The sequence below is a fragment of the Mastacembelus armatus genome, chromosome 6 (assembly GCF_900324485.2).
Source record: "Mastacembelus armatus chromosome 6, fMasArm1.2, whole genome shotgun sequence".
NCBI classification, from domain to species: Eukaryota; Metazoa; Chordata; class Actinopteri; order Synbranchiformes; family Mastacembelidae; genus Mastacembelus; species Mastacembelus armatus.
Genome location: NC_046638.1, coordinates 4,508,796 through 4,528,263, shown reverse-complemented (window position 1 = coordinate 4,528,263; position 19,468 = coordinate 4,508,796). Strand labels below are relative to the sequence as shown.

The window sequence follows — 19,468 nt, the reverse complement described above, 5'->3', positions numbered from 1 at the left end:
TATCAGGTTTAGTGGAAATAAAACGTTTCCCTGTTTTATCAAAAGAGTAGATAATGAATGTTGGCCCAGTGGACAATTTGCATCATCTTTTTTTCTGCCAGTAAACTGTGGGGTTTATGGTAAGTGATAATATTAACACCTTTAACACGAGCATCACTATCACACAGTAAAATTAGCTCATTTTTTCACTGCTTGTACTAAACTGTCACAACCAAGAAAATACATTTAAGTCAGTACTTACAAAACATAATGCTTTTACAAAGAAATTCATTGCATATATCCATTACCATTCTACAGATTCACAAGTCAAAAATGTATTCCTCATCGCCAGTTGTATATAATAGTTCTGCTTTTATTTGTCCAGGATTTCAGGTCTGATAGTTCTGCCTCCAACTGATACAGGGAAGGTAAATGTAAGTTTTTGTGGTAAAAGGCACTCTTGCTATACTTGTAATTTTAAAGACAGTTTCTCTGATGTCATTTTCTTTGCATTTTGCAGCAAAAAGAATTTGTTTACCTCCATTGTGTTCATGTTATGACAAGCTGAGCACATGCTTGGTTAGATATCAACAGAAATGCTAACTTGTGACATGAAGACTGGGACGTTGAATCCCAGCACAGGCTATTTCTGGTGGGAAAATGTACGTGCAGAAAGCTGTGATGTAAAGTTTGCTCCTTGAAGCATTGCTCTGAATATATGCGAGTCCCCTCCTGAGAGAGCCATTTATTGAGACTTAAGCATGACTAAATATATCATGCCATGTCATAGGCACAAAGCATGCTGGGTAATTTAATGTGACAGCACTCCACCCCCCTCTTTTTTAGTGAAATGTCTTGACAACTAATCTATTAGATAGATTCCCTTGAAATAAGGTCCATACATTTGTTAGGCACTTTGTTTTATGGCTAGATACCTGCAAAACCAATGAAACCAGCCTTAGCTGTACTGTTAGCAACTATCAATTTTTAAGTGGTGAACACAGTATGAACATATACCACCTGAATGCTGATATTAGCATTTAGTTTAATCTCACAGAGCCGTTAGTATGATTATTAGCTGTTAATCTCGTTTCACCTTGGCAATCCATAATTTGGGATAGTTTTGGCTTTATGGCTGAATCTATAAAGCTTTAATAACTTGTTTATTAGTCAATAAATTATCTATAACTTAAAAACTCTTTGTAAGAGTTCTTTTGTTTGAAAGTGGTACAAATGGAGGTTTAGGGCACTATATAGAGCATGGTGGGCGACCCATGAGCCTCGATAGCTAGAAAACAAGCAGGGCAGTGGCCCTCGAGGAAAAGTACAGTTTGTCAACTTCTTGTGACCCTGATTTTGGCTCTGGTTTCTGTCAGTTGATAATAACACTAAACTTACTTTAGTAACTACTGAGATCAGAGAATATGGCCACCTGCCAGCAGTAGTCCACTTATCTCAGCTGCTTCATTGGAAATAAAAACTCAAAGTAAGCACAACAGCAATGTTGCTAATAGTTTCTTTTTGCACAGGAAAACTGTGTGAGCTTACAAGGTAAGTGCGATTGGTCCAAGTTGAATCAGGGAGCGTTTCTGTAAACTGTAGTGGATGTTGATGAAAGTTTAAAACAAAAGGTTTTCCCAGCCTGAATGTTTTCTGATCATCTGAATGCTTATAGTTCTTTTTTCTAGATATTGTTGATGATCTCATAAATCATCTTGGTGAGTACAATCTTGTTGAACTAAAACAAAAAGACCTGGTTTGTTTGAAACTGGAATTTTCTTTCAAGTGTACAAACTCCAAACTCACTCAGACCCTAGGAGGGGTTAACTGGGCACCAAGTGGAGAGAGGCGGGATTGTTTTTTTGTTTAGGAAGCAGAAGTGTACTCAACTGTACTCACAGAGGGTCCAGTGTTTGGTACCCTGAAGAGACCAGTGAGATAGGTGGAGGGGCCCCTTGCCTACAAAATGGAGCAAAAACACAACAATCACTGCATTCAGCTGTTTGGACCTGCCATCTGAACAGCAGCTCGTCATTAAATTAACATCACAGCAGGCGCGCGCCCTGGCCCTTGCTTCACAGAGCATTGTGGTGCACTCAGGAAGAAAATCATTCTTTCAGGGGATACCAGGTCAAAAAGCAGGGGTGGTATAGACTCATCCCAGCAGCCTTGGCATTGAGGAATGGGAACGGTCGCCGGGCCACTGTGTTAGTCCTCACGAGGCCGAGTGTTGAAAGGACAACCTTTTAATCCCTGGCAGCCGTGAAGGACAGAGACAGATTTGCTTTTTGTTTTTGATGTTGTGCCACTTTCTCCCCATATCCTCCCTGAGGACAGGACTGAGGTCCACGCCAAGGCCCCTGACCACTGGTGAGGCTGCAATACATTTCACTGCAGTCAGGCTGGGGCTGTGTTGGCCTGGACCATAGACACATGTATTGTGCACCTGCTTTGGGAAAGTCCCTTGAATAATTTCCCCAATGTCTTTCCAGTAGAAAGATTTGCATGGTAGTCCTGGCTCATGTAACTTACCAGTAAATTAGCATTTGAGCTGCACTGAAACACACTAAACAAAAGCAAAGGATAAATAATTTGTCATGATGCAAAATTTTAATACCAAGATCTTTAAGAAAACAAATTATGATTACTTACAGTTTTCATATTTCAAAATGAATGGATTCAGTCATCCAAGCTGTTTGAATGGACTCCTTTATTTTAGTCAGCCCCAGGCTTCTGCCATGAAATTAAAGAGAGAATAGTCTCCCACTAGCTAAGCTAAAGCAAGTTTAACTCCTACTTGTTCATAACAATGTTCACATTTTGTTTAGTAAAAAATATAGATATGTTAGCCCCAGGCCTTTGTCAGTCACTTATATGATAAATCAATATTGCTAATGTTCTCCATTTGCATTACAGTATATGGGTTTAGACCAAATATCCTGCGAGACAGCAGATTAAAGCATGTGATGTGTGAAGATTTTAATCCTAACCTCTGAATCTTGGATGTTTTCTAAAACCAGTGAGGTCCCTCATGTTGCACGATGGAGTAAATAAACACCGATACCTGCATTTGTTTTCCCAGCCTAGTTTGAGCTTCTACAGTCTCCTTTGCCCCCAGCCCTACATCCAGAATCTCAGCCACACTTTGTGTTTATTCTTCCTTTGTTGCCCTTTTCCATGCAGCTGCTCTGTATATAGACTCAGAGGATTTGAATTGGCTGCCACCAGAACTCCACTTGTTACTAACCAGGTAAGTCCACTTTTCTAATATATGCGAAAGTATTAATTAGGGCTCATCATCTGTTACCTTTTAACCCTAATATATTTTGAATGTGCTGCATATGGCTCTATTAAAATGAAATAATGATTTTCATCTTCTAAAATGTTTTCACGTAGACCTCAGGGACACTCTACAGTATATCACTGCACATTCCTAGTAATGATCCAATGCCAGACGTGTCCAATGTTTTAATACCGTCTCAGCTATTACTCTTTTCAAATGTTTATTTTAAAAATAACATCTGTATTCCTGTTCACTGGGCTGTTAGAGTCAGACTAATGTCATCATTCTCATGTTTCCATCAGACCACCTTGTTGGTAAAACAAACATATGAAGGAGACAGCACAGAGTTCACCCAAGTCAGGCGTTCTTGGAGTTTACTCTAAACCATGACCACGCTAACTGGTTTGTCACCGGGATTTCAGGAGTGAGGTTCATAAGGATTATCTGGTGTGAGGGCTGCAAGTTTGTTTTTTAACAGCAAAATAAAAATATAAAAGTTTTTGTATTATGAACTTGTGGGTTTTCAAAATGATTATTTCTAACTAGTAAAAAGTACCGTTTGTGCACTTGTTTGTTTAAAAGAAAACCCTGTGCAAATTACCAGGAAAGAAGCTCTGAGACCATTTGTTCCATTTTTTATTGGTTGATGTCACAGGATGTATTTAATCAATACTTAAACACTGCAGTTGACTAAATCCTACGTAAACAGCTGACACTGAGGTTGCAGAGCCAGACACTGAGATATTCAGTTACTGTACTGCATACACAATATTCACTACGAATGACCAGATTATAGAGACATTGCTAGTGTATGTGAAGACTACGTAGGTTGATGCTGAGAGATTACACAGGATACGTCACAAATGTGTTAGGATGTTAGCATGACAGAGTGTTGTTGGGCCCATCCAGGTCACTGCCTTGTACTGATGAAGGCTGTCGAGCTTCATTCCCGGACGTAAATCCTTGTGCACACTACGTCATCTGCCCCAAAGATCTGGTGGAAACAAAAGGACATTTCTGTATTTTAGAGCTGGAAGGCACAGCTATTTCATTTTGTTTGTTTTATTATTACAAGAAAGCTTCCTAGGCCTTGAAGTGTTTATCATATGGTCTAACGGAGCATACACATACAGATTTAGAATTTAAAATCTAGTTCTGTGGGTTCCTGTTCATGTTTTCATATTCACAGATCTCTCACTCATCCTGGACTACTGCTGGCATTGTTTTAGCACAGGGCTGATTTCTGTCTTAATGTCCTCTACAGCATCTCAAACTCCTCCCAATGCTGCTTTCTTGCATCTAAATTGAAGTAAAGAATGTCTGACTGTAGGCTTTTATCCTTTACTAATTATCATGCAACGGCACAAAAAAGAGTTTTTAGAGAGAGACTGGCGGGAGAATGTGTGGCCATTCATATCATGTAAAGACACTTCACTGCAATTAGATGTGGCCAATTAGACATCATATGAACATGTTCTTTTGAAGCACACTGAACACCAGTCGTGAGTCTTTGCTCTTCCAGCTTCCACTTAAACGTTTTTCAACTTTCGACTAAATTATGGCCATCAATCTGGGTCAACACAAACTGTTGATGAAACCAAAAAAGAAAATGGTAATAATAACTGATTTACGCATCCCTTAAGTGCACAAGTTTGAAGAGACTGAGAACCTTCTGATGTGCCATCACTTTCTGATTTTATTTCAAGCTGATGTAGCAGCGGAAAATCTATGCGACGTCACCCGTGAAGTGTTTTCAATCTAAACCAGTTAAGCGGCTCATGCAAATCATATGGAAATGTGCCCCACTTACAGCGTGACCTCCCACTAACTATCAGACCACTGCTTTATGATCACTAGTCCTGATCTGAGTCTCTCAAACTGCTGGATTGTCGCTGTGTTTGGGGGTTTTTTTGGAAACAGATGAGTCAGATTCAGACAGTATTTGTTTTGGTTTTTCCAGTTGTTTGTTCCAAAAGTTTGTTGTTTGTTCCTAATGAGGCTTCACATATTACAGGGTTTTAATGACACAATATTTATTTAATTTCTAATATGATTAGTTCGAACATCTGGCGGAGAAAGATTTCACATTTACACATGTTGATGTATAAAAGCACACAGTCAGAGCCAAATATTGAAATGTTTCAAAATGTTTAAGGAATTAAAGCGGCATGATGAAGTCCAGTGAGGTCAACACTAAAATTCCTTGTCTTTGTTTGGGTCGTTAACAGTCACACTCTCAATGCAGTTTTCATTTTCATTTTTAAGTTGCCGCTTCTTTATGTGGTTCTGATTATGGATGGTCACATCTGTCCTGTGTTTCCTTGCTGAGCTGCAGTGAAGGGAAAGTAACACAGAGAGTCACGTCTATGTCTAGCTGCACCTTCATCCTCCTCGATGATGATAACATATTTTACTAATAGTGCCTTCACCAATAAAACTGGTCATTTTAATTTCTTTCCACAGTCGTTTCTTCTTGTCCCTCACTATTGGAGCTGATGTGGCACCAAACTGGGTCAGTTGTCTCAGGTGAATGATGATTTTCTTGTTGCTGCTGTCATGGCAACAAACACAAGTCGCAGACACTGAATGCTGATTTCATACAATATGATTCTTTGTAAATTCTACAATCAGATGACCGAATGTCTCCATGTGGGGTTTTGCTGTTAATGCTGATTAGAAATATTCATAATTAGGTGTGTGTGAGCTGCAGTGTGTAAACAGTGTCTGTTTGAGAGCAGGATGATGGTGTGTGAGCTGGGACAGCTGAGGTGAGAAGAGCAGAGGAACACACAGAAATTCAGCTGCTGTCACATTTCAGACAAATCAATCTCCACTAATGCAGTGAGACTGGACCAAAGTGTCACCACAGTGTCAGGCGCTGCAACCGTGGGACAGACTTTCTGCCTTCCTCTCAGTCTGAACAATGACGAGCCTCTAGTGAAATACTGTGATACGGTTTAAGCACGGAAGATAAGATTAAAGCTGTTTCTGCTGTTCATCACTGTGATGAATTTTTCAGCAACCAAATCTTCAATATTGTTGTTGCGAGTTTTTGTCTCTTGGACAATCATCTTAGATGCACAAGAGGAACAACAAAGGAGATTGTGGGAGTGTTGAATATCGAGAGAAAAATCCCTGATAACTGTTCATCCAGTCCGTTTGTCTTGGACTGCTCCCCTGCACATTGTTCAAGGGACTTTGGACCCACTGACTCCTGCCCATATTAATCTGGCTAAATACAGGCAGTATTACTGCAATGTCAGTGTAGCTCCTCTTGTTCTCCTTTCACAAATCTCTGCAGGGCGGATGAAAGCTCAGCTCCTTGGGAAACAGCCTCTCTCATTTCCTTTATGGATGAATCTCCAGGGTGACTTCATACACTCCCCGCCTTGTTTTATTAAGCACTTCTCAGACACTAGGGTACACTAGCTGCTTGAAATCCCATCTTAAAGGATTCAGTATCTTCTGAGCCTCCATGAGAACCATGTACAGTGATAGTTAAACCATACAGATTAGCTCTCCATCAGATCATACTCTTGTCTGCACTTCAATAACTTTTTGGAGTGAACATTTAAATGTTTTTTCTCTCGTCATTGATCTAAGCTAAAATTAAGTTTGTTAATCTACCAATTGTCAGAGGTGTTGTCTTTTTAAAGTGTTTTATGTCTTTTCTAAGTAGTAATCTGTTAAGAGGATTTCAGTGAGATGATGAGTCATTGCTGTGCGCTCACCAGTATGAGCTCATCGCCGTTCAGCTCTCGGGTCCAGTAGGTTTTGGGGCCATCGCCATCCACCAGAGTCTGCTGACAGTGGATCTTGTTCTCTGACTCCCAGGTGGCAAGGCTCTGCAGTCACAGGGACAACAACGTGAGAAGAACAGCGTGTTCATGTGACTGATGGTGCAAGGTTCACTCACATCAACACTGCATTTATTACCAGTATCAGTGTGTTTGGGTGTAATCAGAGTACAGCGGTGCAGAGGTAAACTGTCGGTCGCAAGTAGAGATTTTGACTCTGAGCAGGGGTATGGTGTGGTTTGATAATGAGTGGGTCAAAAGTGTATTGTGCATGGACGAAAGTGTGTGAACACAATTGCTGGACAGTTGTTATTGTGGAGACACAGCCCTTGGTTGCAGTCAGAGTTGTGGGTAAAGTTAACACTCCCCCAGCCTCTGTCAGTGCAAGTTTCAATTTTACAAGAACCAGTACAAGTCCAAAAAACTACTTTCACCAGTGGCTTGGTTTATTAGGCCCATCAGTTCCAAGTACCTATGTTAAACAAAGAAATTTAGAGTTATAGTTTAGTGGAATAGTGGCAGCAGTTTTAGGAAGGAATTTTTTTTTAGTTTCAACATGAGGCTGCACTTGTGCACAAAGTGAGGTTCACAAGGAAATTCTTTTCCCAGTGTTTAACCTCAATACTGCTCTTGTTACTGAACTTGAGAAAGTCCCTGCAGACAGAGTCTTGGATTTAGAGATGTTCAGTAATAGTGTGTGTCAAGTGTCAATCTTTAAGGTGTTTACACATATATTACACAACCCACTACAGTATTGGGCTAATTCCTAAATGACCAGGCAAGTCCTCAGAGACCACAGCAGTGTTATATTCTATTATAAATCAGTGGACTAAAATGGCTTAAAATCCTCTTAGTACTTAGGGTCTCCACCTGCTAATGTGCATCAATAATATTTCAGATGACTTCAATAGGATTAGTCAGACTCTGACTTCAGGACTCATTTTTCCTGAAGCAGCTGGCTCAAAGTGTCTGTCAGGGAGTTAAGAATGTGTCTAAAAATCAGGACCGTGGTCACCTCTGTCACTATTTTGTTCTAATGGAGAAGTTTTATTATTTTGGTCAACTCTTGGTCCATTAACTGCCCTCATGCTTCATGACCTCAACTGTCTACTGTCACACTAGCTGCTCTGTTAAAGGAAGAGTTAGACTAAAGTGTTGGCCTCATGTTGCTGTCTGACTCTGATTATATTTTCCCACACAGCTGAAATTTGTTTTTCCTTTCAATGAAGCCAGCAGCATTTTCCTTTTCAACAGAGAATCTTAATCTGATGACCCCGCTGCAAAGCTCAGAGCTTATTAAAGCTGCCGTCGCTTCAACTCAACCACAACATTTACATCCGCCCAAATAAAAATCTGTGCTATTAAAACAACATTTTTCCAGTGCTAGCTGCATCTTTGTAGTGTTGCTTCTAGACAGTCTGTTTCAGTATTTGTACTATTTTGCATTTTACAAAGCACCAGTGCTCAGTGTTGCAGCAGCAGAAGCCTCTCTCTTCTCAGAGGCAAATGTTAATCACCATATCAAAGGTAGAGAAAGTCATCATGGCTCCCTGCAGGTTGCCATCCACAGACCTAACAACAGCAACCTTTCCACAGCTCTCCTTCTGATTTTTTTTTTTTTTTCTAATAAAGCCAGAACTCAAAGAGTCAATTAGCCACGGCTCCATTTTAATGCTAGCATCAGTCAGACTCTGACTTGGATGGATTTTTTTCTCATTCTTTCTGCTGCACATTAGCTCACAGACAAATTCTCACACATAGTGTTTGTCTTCTGAACAGCACACCAAAGCTTCTGCAGACACATTTGAGATCAAAACCAAATCATCCTGCTTGTTCAAGGCATTTGTTTTACTATGTCCTGTCTTTTTCTGTAGCTTCTCACTTATCACCGCATCTGCTGCATGTGGCTTAGATTCAGACTCTCAGAGACTTACCCATTTTCATTTTATCATCAGACACAGACAGTGTGTGGAAAAGAAGGAGAACATCTAATTTGCTGCCTGTCTTGATGTTGGATTTTACAACATTTCTTCCAGAGGCCAAAATAACATATTAGCTCTCTACTGGATTTATCTCTTCCCACTGTTTGATCACATTATCTTTCTCTCTCGCTTCAGTGTTTTCTCATCACTTTTCCCACTCTCAGTAGCTGATGTTTCACCCTGCGGACCCAAAATGTGAAGCACTGTTATTCTCTACCAAATCAACTCTTTTTTTTTTTTTAAAGCTGAACTTTCTTCAGTAACCATTTAACATTACAACAAAAAAGTCTCCTTTCAAAAAACCTCGACTTCTGACGTGATATCCAAAGAAGCTAAAATCCTAACTGGTCATTTCATTGAATTTTTCATTTCCTGACATGTTTGTTCCATGTCAGCTCTTCTTTGCCTAGATTTTGATTTTCTAGGACAGTGCAGACAAAGTCTTGCACAAAAATGTTTCAAAGTTATAATCTTTAACTTTTTAATGATAACAAATGCACACCTTTGATACATGTTATGGCCAGCAATTATGGCCTTTATTTAAATTCAGGATTAATCCCTCCTCACACCAAATTACACAGATGGGGATTGGTCTGGTAAATAGTCTAAAAAGTCCCAAGCTTCCTGAGCATCAGTATGACAACAGACCAGCTCCTGCCTCCCCATGCTAAATGACACACAGAGGTCTTAGGCTGTATCTGTTCTGGTAACAGTTCCACAGTTTTACATTCATGCCAAACCTCTGCACGTCTGCTGAGTTTCACATAAATTAGTTGCCCTATATTACATCAAATTACATGATCACCTGTTACTGTAGTCCTTAGTGTTCGTGTAGACCATGTCATCTTGTCCTTGTACCATGTGTCAGTTATTCACGCAGCAGGTCTGCTCCGGTGCCATGTCGCCTCATGGCAGGTGACTGATACTAAACGTCGGTCTCTATAGCAACCAGCTGGGTTAAATGACTCCATTTATCTCAAGTGTTTTTGGCCAGAAGTAACTTTCTTTGTTCTATCCTGGAAACTGAAGATAGAAATACCACAGCATCACCACAGACAGGGCTTTATATCCCAGAAGTTATTTTGCAGCAAAATTCAATCTCAGCTGTTGGTCTTGCAGCTTCTCCACCTTGTAACTAACACCTCTGTCCATTAGAGCAGGTGCATGAGAAGTTTCCCAGTTCCACTAATGATAGTTTCTCTCACTTTCATCCTGAAGGTGTTTTGGTCAGCCATGAAGCTATAACCTAGAGAGACTACACAACTGCATCCTACACGGACAACACACACCCTTTCACTGTCAGCCGGTTTGTGATTGGATGCTTTATATTAAGAATCAGAGGAAAGGACATCTCACCTCTCTTATAATCTTTCCTCAGCTCCTCTGCCCTTGCTACTTTTCCTTGCATCTTACATGACTGGGACTAAGATGTTAGTGAGGGAAATTTGGATGTAATTAGTGGAAGTGGGAATCATCCTTCTTCTTCTGCAAAGAATGCATTCTTAAATCCTACATTATAGATCTTCCAAGCAGTCTCCTTGCTCCTCAGAGCACAAATAAGAGCATTGGATCGTCCGTCATCAGGATAGCCTGGGTCAACTATCTGGGTTTACTGAGGAACGATCTCATAAGGGAATTGGCAATATATCACCTCATTATGGCCTTCTCTAAAGTCTGTCTGGTGTCTGTCGTCTCTGTGACTGACAGGAAACACCTCACCACTTTCTCCTACTGGAAGTGAGATGAGGCTGTCTGATCCCGCTGCACTAACACAGATTAACTGGAGCTTTTTAACCTCATGGCAGTGTTAATCAACCCTCTGCTCTTTGTCAGACTTTCATCAGCTTGTAATCCCTTTAGCCACAGGGGCAGCCAGTCTCAGCCAAAGCCCACTTAGGTTTCTCCTGCCAACCGTTCCACCTGAGAGTCAGCCAACACCCCACCCTGCCCCCTTCACCACCACCAGCACATGTGCCAGTGTCAGTGGGCGCTGCCTCCTGCAGGTTTAGCTCCAGTCTTGCGTATGATTGTCAGAAAAGAGCAAAATCTTGTTGCTTAGAGCCACCGCCTCAGTGTCCTCTTAGCAAACACTACACAAAACATACCTTACTGAGCAGTCAGAAACTGTTAGGACGATATATTTTTAGTTGAGTTACAGTGTAGCTTGTTTCACAAACTCTCCCAGTTTTAGGTGACAGATCATAATTGGACAAGTTAACATAAAACCTGTACTATTAGCATTTTGCACATAAACAAATCCTGAAATGTGGCAAAACCCACAGAATCATCACCAAACTCTGCAGTTCCCTTCAGCTCTATGGAGCATTTTAGCATTTGTCATTTTCTACAGCTTGACTTTTTATATTTAAAGGAGAGTAAATACTGGATTCCATCATGTGGACAGAAAGAGCCCTGAATTAATCCTTAGTTTGCTCTGTCTGCTAGATGCAAAAAAGAAGCTGATTCTACCCAACTTAGATCTGACTATAGCTAAAACTACTTAAGCCTCAGTAATGTTTTTCATTTTACACTGATGCTTAAACCCAAATAACTGGATGTGGTAAATGTATGATGACACCTCGACTTGGAGGTCTTGTGGCAGAGAGGCTTCATGTGGTGAAAAGGCCACATTAAGAGCCGTCTAGCCCTGTCCAGTACCCAGCATGCCGCAGGGCACAGACAGAAGGAGTCACACTGTGTCCTGGGATCTGAAGTAGGTCATGTCGGCTTTCCTTCTCTGCAACATGTTGTTTATACATACATGTTGTTCGTACAACAAAAGCTACAAATGAACATCAGTTTTAGCTCTTGAATGCTCTTTAAGCATCTATAAACTCCCTCAGTGTTACATATGTGGAATTGTGCATGTTAAAAGATATCTCAGATATAGACACATATCCTTAATTATTTCCATACTGAATACTCATTGCACATACTCATTCGTGCTTTCCAGAAAATACAGATCTCTAATTTCAGTTTTGTCATCTTAGTGTGCTGCATGTATGTAATTTCACATTTTTCCCTTTCCATGTGCAATATTTCTTCTCCTCAAGCATCAATAAAACTCCCCAGCACTTTAGGAAGGCAAGTCTAGAAAGAACATATTAATTGTTACATCCATGAGCGTTTGTGTGGTCAGAGCTGCTGTCCTGCAGTTGAGAAGCAATGATTTGCTTAACAGCATTTAAGCAGGTTGATTTTTTCATTTATTTAACTGTTTCCTGTATCATTTTTTTTAGTCCACAGGTCTGTCCATTTGTGTGAGAGGACAATGCTGGATTACATGTTAATGTTGTTTACCCACTTGTCCTTACTGACACCAAACAAGACTCTCTTTGTCCCCAGCTCAGGCTCTGGTTGCTAAGCAGTGGGTGATAAACAGATCTCAGCATCTGCACCATGATGCAAGATTCTTGTTACTCAAACTGACTCAGTGTGTTTAACCCAGGAAAAATCTTCTCTCTAAATTCCTTATCTTTGGAGAAATGACTCATCTTATTGTCTTGGTGCAATAATCTTACTGAGTGCTTATCAACAGCATGTACATCATTTGGAAAAGCTTTACTGGCATCAGTGTTTCTGTGTTCTCTAATAAACTCACTTCTATTACACAGAACACAACCGTTTTCTTTTCAGGGTTGGAACATTTATTTCCTACGTCTTTCACAATAAAAGTGCAATTGTATACATTTATAAACCTTTTTAGTTATGAGTTATAGAACAATGTATTGATTTAGAAGTGCCAGAATTTAGATGTGTTATAAGGAATTTATTTATAAACATTTCCTCAAAGATAAAAAAGTTAAAAGACTGTCATGTATGTCTCTGCCTACTTTCTATAGGAGCTCTGACTGTGCACCAGCATGTGAGAAATCCCCCCAGGCCCTGAAGAGGTTCAGAGAGATACTCTCATCCTCCCCGCTCAAGATGTCTTTAATCCAGCTGCACAGACGTGAGGATGATACCAATAGATGAGACTGTGAGGAGGTATTAATTTTTCATTGAACCCTCAACAACGATAGCATAGACGGGGCTTTGAAGACCTTATATTCACACAAACACACAAAGAACACCATTAAGATAAAGCTATAAAACTGTCATTTTAAAGCTTCATACCAGTGGTTTTACATGGCTGCAAAATGTTAGTACACATGACTGATGATCCTTTAAGTGGTGAATTTTACCTCCATGCTGCACTAAAATTGATATAACAAATGATAATCTTATTGCGCGATCCCCTACAGCACTACCTTGCACTTTCGTCCATCCACTGTCTCCTCGTCGAACTCTTCACCGATGTGGAAGTTGATCTCAGTGGTGCGAACACTGGTGGACGTTTTGATGTAGAACTGCTCACCATCCTGACGAATCTCCACATGGGGGTGGGAGGCCGCTGCCACGGCCACCTTCCTCAGCATGGCATTCACTCCTGAACAGGTACATCGCAGGCCAGAACAAGAAAAGGGACAAAGAGTCACCAAAGATGTCATTTTAGAGATGAATTCAAAGATAAATTCAGTTATTCAAGAAGAAATTAGTGGGATTCTTCACAGGCTCGTGGAACAAAATCACTATAAAATATCCTTGGGGATGTTTGTAGGATTGTCGTTGGTCATTAGATATGAGTTAATAATTACAACATCCTAATTTTCCTGCAATTTGATATTTTTTAAACTTAATTTGTATCTGGAAATAAATCTGACATTATTGTTATTCTAGTAATTATAGTAAAGTCATTTTATGATCTTTTATCTTTTTTATCATTAGCTGATAGAAAACGTATGATTTTGTGTTCACAGAACAGAAACCTTTGCTTCTTATTGGTCATAGACAAACATCTTCCAGAGTCAGTTTAATTAATACAAATGAAATCAACCTCAATCCTGAGAGACAGATTTTGAGGAAATGGAGGAAGAAGCTGATCTTTGCTTGGCACAGAAACACTGAGACATGAAAGAGATCATGTCCAAAGGTGGTGGAATCTTCCTACTGAGACTATGTTCTTTTATTTACGTTTTTACAACAAAATTACATTTCCATGTATATCTAAAAAGACTGATGCAAATCAATGCAAAAATGAGAGAGGGATGAAGTCATTTGATCACTGCCTCTTTTTGTGTTGTCACTTACTCGACCCCACCCAGATTTAGCTCTCTCCAGGCTGCCATACCACATTCAATCACACACACAACCTCAAATACTGAGGCACAAACTGACTGCATGATTCCTTATGTTGCTGTGTATGTTAAACAAGCTTCATTTTTACCCAACAATGACAGAAATATAGATGTTTTAGAAAAAAAACATAAATCCTCCGCGGTGCTGTCTGAGACCTCAACTATTTCTCAAAACTGAGAGAAATCTGGAATTTTGGCATTAAAGTCTGTGGTGGATTATTCAGCCGTGTCCAGGAGGAAACAAAATTAGCGGAGGTTAGGGCAGGTCAGCGCTGGCTCTCTCCTTTTGTCTGATGGTTGTAAGAGTAGGGATCCTGCATGTGGCACAGCCCAGGCTTGTGACAAAGCTTTGGCATGTTTGACTGTGCAAAGCCATCTGCCTTTATGTCTGGCCAACCTGTTTATTCCAATGCCTTCTCCTACCACCAAGTAAAATAACAAGTATTTAATGTTGCCAAATTTTTTCTGGATTAAGAAAAAAAATTTCAAAAATGTTGATACTTCCTTCTAACCCTAAACCTTGGTGGTCCTGCTTACACTCTACTACTACGTGTGACATCATGTGTTTATAGAATTAAATATGTATGAGCAGGTTTATTTTATTTTATTTGTATTCACATTTGAATTATTAAGCATTTTTAGCTTCATGTACATCCAGAGTGACTGTAAAGGAGAATGGGATGAGGTGATAAGATATTATAAGAGTACATGGTCTTATGGAAACCTCAGACCAGGTGGAGAAAGGCTACTGAGTCAGTAAGTGGTTAACATTTCTGGTGATCCTAGTGATCCTAATGATTGAATATAAACTCCAGAAACTAGTGTCTCCTTTACCTCAGACGGGTCTTACAAAATCATCACTAGTGATTTCAGTAATGAAATTGTGCATGAGGGGTTCACTATTTCAAACCCAGACACACATGCCTGGTATCAGTTGGCAAACCGTCAGTCTGATCAGCCACACAGCTCTGTTCCTACACCATCTACATCTTGGATATAACAATCCTCTCCCACTGTAGGGAAACCTCAGTCAACAGATAATTATGAAGATGTTGATGAAAAGTGGCAGCCCTGCAGCGCTGGAATCCACATTAGTTGTCCATCACAGCTCTCCGACCCAGCCCTTATGTAAGAGCAAATGAGTGATCTGGTCCAGCAGATGTGGACATCTTGATTATGAATGGATAAGCTGCTAAACATAGAGAGTGACCGCTTTCTCCTTGGACGGACAATACCAGAAGTGTATTGGAAGAGCTGGAACAGAGGTGTTGGTGTTTTGGTGAATGCTCTCAGTACTTTGTTGACACAACTGGGCACTGTAGTTTTTATCAAATATTAATTAATCAGGAGTAAAAAAGTGCATTTACGTAGGACTAGTTTTAGCTGTGGATTAATATACATTTGAAACATACAGCAGCAATTTGGCATATTTCAAATATAAAATATATTTCAGGTGCACAAAAATCGAGCTCTATAGCACTCAGGAATTAATTACTAATACTTATTAAAAGTGTAAGTTCATGGTTTGTTCTGTTTGTGGGATTTATTACCAATACTTTAAATGGCATTTAACCCATTAAAGTATAAAATGGACTTGGTTACAGGCATTAGAAGAATTTGTAGCCTCAATTCACTCATATACACAAAACAGGAATGTATAAGTGATTAAATTGCCTAGTTCAATTTAATTTGCCCAATTTGTACTAAAACAGGGACCATTCATGTCTAAAAAGTTCTAATTGTAATTCATTCTGGTGTCAGCAGTTTCCACAGAGTTTAAGCAGCTTTGTGTTCTCACAATGAGACTTGTCTGTAAATATTTCAGCATTATTTTAAAGGCACTCGGTCTTTTTCTGTGCCCTGTCTTTATCAGCAGTCCCAGCGTGACTAAATGCTGCAACACAATTGAATGACCCAGTTAAACTGGTTCAAATCTAAACCATCACAATCATCAGTTAAGACCACGAACGGTGGAGAAGGATGAAAAAAGATAGGACACAAGAGAACAACACTGGGCTCCAGCGACCCCCCTGGCATTGCTAATGCATGCCCTACTTAAACGCTTAACATGAATAATATTGTGCCCCCTCTTCTCTTCACGCAACAATACCACGTCTGTTTAGGCTGGAAATCAGCAGCCAGTGTTTTATATCTCCTGCAAGGCCGAGGGATTTCCCTTCAGCAGCATCTCCTCATAGATCTCTGCCTCCTTTTCCCAGGGAGCTGCTTCACACAATACAGTGTTTTTGGAAGTCAGGCATGCCATTCCCAAGGAACAAGAAAAGCCTTTTCTATATGGACATGATGGATAGTCAGCCTCATGCAGGGATGGAGCATTGGTTATGGAAGAGAAAGGGCTGAGGGAGAAAAGAGACAGGGCTTACCCAGGACTTTCAGAAGTTCATCAAAATTCTCGCTCTTCTTCATCTTCCAGGTGCCGGCAAAGTTAGGCATGTTTGCTGAGGCTGAGTACGAGGGCTGCAGAAAGAACCTGTTCCACGCTCTGATGTCTCGCTCTCTGTCTTTCCCTCCTCTGCTTCTCTTTGACTCTTTCTCACCCTTTGACTCCTCACTGTGCTCCTGTCTCCTCTGCTCAGGGCTCAGCCTCCTGTCCACACTGTCACACCCAAGTGTTCCTCTGGGTTTCTTTTATTTATTTATTTTTTCTTCACACAGGCGGACACTCACACACACTCTGCTGCTTCTTCGTCTGCGAGTCTCAGTGTTCTGGCTGCAAAACTGCCTTTAGCTCGTCTCCAGCTACTGTCTGTCAGAGGAGGTCCCTCCCCCTGAAAGCTCTGTCCCATTAATACAATAAAGCAAGACAGTCGTGTCTGCTTTCTCTGGGGACCGAAACGACTAAACCTGTTCTTTTAAAGTGTATTTATAGAACTTCAGTTGGTCTGTTACATTTAGTGAAAATATGGACGTTGGATTACATAATCACTGACACCTTTTGGAAACATAGTTCAACTTATTACTATATAAATACTAGTATACACTGTACATATTATATAGTTCAGAAAAAAAGACTTGATAAACTTTAACTTTTATTATGGGATGTTTACTCATCCATTTTCTGTAAAAATGATTGAACTTACTTAGTTATCATAAGATACGGTACAATAAGATAACATAAACTTTATTAATCCCAATGGAAAATTTAGAATCGGCAACATGGTGGGTTAGTGGTTAGCACTGTTGCCTCACATCAAGAAGGTTCCTGGTTTGAAACCCATCAGGGGCCTTTCTGTGTGGAGTTTGCATGTTCTCCCTGTGCTTGTGTGGGTTTTCTCCAGGTACTCTGGTTTCCTCCCACAGTCCAAAAACATGTATGTCAGGTTGATTGGTGACTCTAAATTGCCCATAGGAGTGAGTGTGAGTGTGTGAGGTTGTGTGTCTCTATGTGGCCCTGTGATGGACTGGTGACCTGTCCAGGGTGGACCCCTGCCTTCCAACCCAAAGTGAGCTGGGATATGCTCCAGCAGCTCCCTGTGACCCTAAATAGGAATAAGTGGGTATAGAAAATGGATGGACAGAAATTAAATGTCAAACATGTTTTTGTTGGCTGTGGCTAATTATTTACTTACATCTTAAACAAAATAGTTCAAGTTCACGAGCTTTGATTGACCAGAAATGAAGAGATTTGGATCAAAACTAAACAAAGAGTCATCAGTATTACCATAATGTCATATTGTCTTAGACACTAGTTACTTAAAGCTATTGATTACATGTTGAAGTTTGATTAAAGTGCATTTTCTACCATGAGGGCCTGGACTATTGTACCTCCAACCGAGGGATTTAAATGGATCAAAACCTCCTAGAAAGAGACACTTCATCTGAAAAGTTTCTACTTTTAACTGGATTAGTCATTTTAATTTCCTTTGACACAGTGTGCCAGGAGCAAATCCTGCAAATCCCATAACCCAACTAGACTGATCATTTAAAGAGCCAAAAGGAATGACATTTATGTAAGGACCTGACACTTTAAAGGACTTTTTCCAATTGTTTTCTGTGTTTTCTTCTTTCAAATTGTGCCTTAATGACAGAAACATGTAATATACTGCTGTACTTAAACGTCATTAGATATGCAAAGTATGCACAAGTTGTTAGTCCAGGTGAAAACATTTATTCTAAATTCATTTTTCTAAGTATATGTTTTCTTTTTTTTTTGTTTGTTTCCACACATGTAGAAGGGCAACCAGCCTTATTTTTTATTAGAAGAATTTAATGTGTTGTTTGTGTATCTTGAGGCAAAAACCTCACCATGCTGCAGCTAATGCCATAAGATAAGGTTCATTACCCACCATTAGTATTTGCCTAAAAATGTGAGTGAGGTGTTGACTAAAAATAGTACAATGATCGCTACTTGCTGCAGAATTAACCTAAGGAGCTGTGCAAGTGCCTGAAAATAAAAATACTATGATACATATTCCAGTTGAGTCTGGAAAAACAGGTACACTGTCACAGCCACTCTACCATAAAAATGTTCCAACCCCAAATATAGCTTAAATTTATTTGTGGTTTAATGAAGGATCCGGTGATCACTTTTCCATCTCAAGGAAACCTCTGAGATACTAAAACTTTCTGGAATAAAAACCCACTGAATTTCAGCACTAAAAATCCACTGCAGGAAAACTGTGGAGTCATTATTGGGTTTTAAAAAACCTTTCACATACATGTACACACACACATGTTGTTTTAAATAGGACGTCTCTCATCTTCCTCAGGTCCTAAGCTGTCAGGAGATTCACCTTTCTCTGATGCAAGAGCCCATTTCAGCTTTACTTCAGGAGTTATTTAAAACACACCGGCTGACATTTTTTTACCTCTGCGTGGAAAACTTCTCTGTCTTTGAGCTGTCTTTGAAAGTGTAGAGCTTGGGCTGCAGCTGCAGAAACTGTCAAAAGTATTTGGATATTTTTCCGCTTACTCTGCAGACTTTTTTTTCTCACTGTAGTTGATATAGTTTACTTTACTGTAAGCCACTATAAGTCAGTACACAAGGAACTGTGCTATTCTTGGGTTTAAAGTCAAACAGAGGTAAATTCATAGGGTTGTTTTCTCCTCGGGCACTTTTAATGTTTGAAAATCATTTTATTCCAACCTTTCTGAGTGTGTAACACATATTCAAATGATGTGTATCAGTTTATTCAAATACACACACACACACACTGAAGTTTTCAAGACACCACCTGCAGCACGGCTCCATTAAATGGAAATACTTTCACAGTACATATTCTGTGCATT

At 39.9% G+C, this 19,468-nt stretch overlaps 1 protein-coding gene across 1 annotated transcript; it reads right to left on the bottom strand.

The window, feature by feature from the left end:
• Positions 1-3,885: 3,885 nt before the first annotated feature.
• crabp1a (cellular retinoic acid binding protein 1a) lies at positions 3,886-16,936 on the bottom strand. The gene is made up of 4 exons (XM_026311698.1): positions 16,603-16,936; positions 13,292-13,470; positions 6,994-7,107; positions 3,886-4,256 (listed from the first exon to the last, which is right to left on the bottom strand). Exons 1-4 carry the CDS (start codon positions 16,670-16,672, stop codon positions 4,206-4,208), a joined length of 414 nt encoding a protein of 137 aa, XP_026167483.1. The 5' UTR covers positions 16,673-16,936; the 3' UTR covers positions 3,886-4,205.
• Between the last annotated feature and the right edge of the window lie 2,532 nt (positions 16,937-19,468).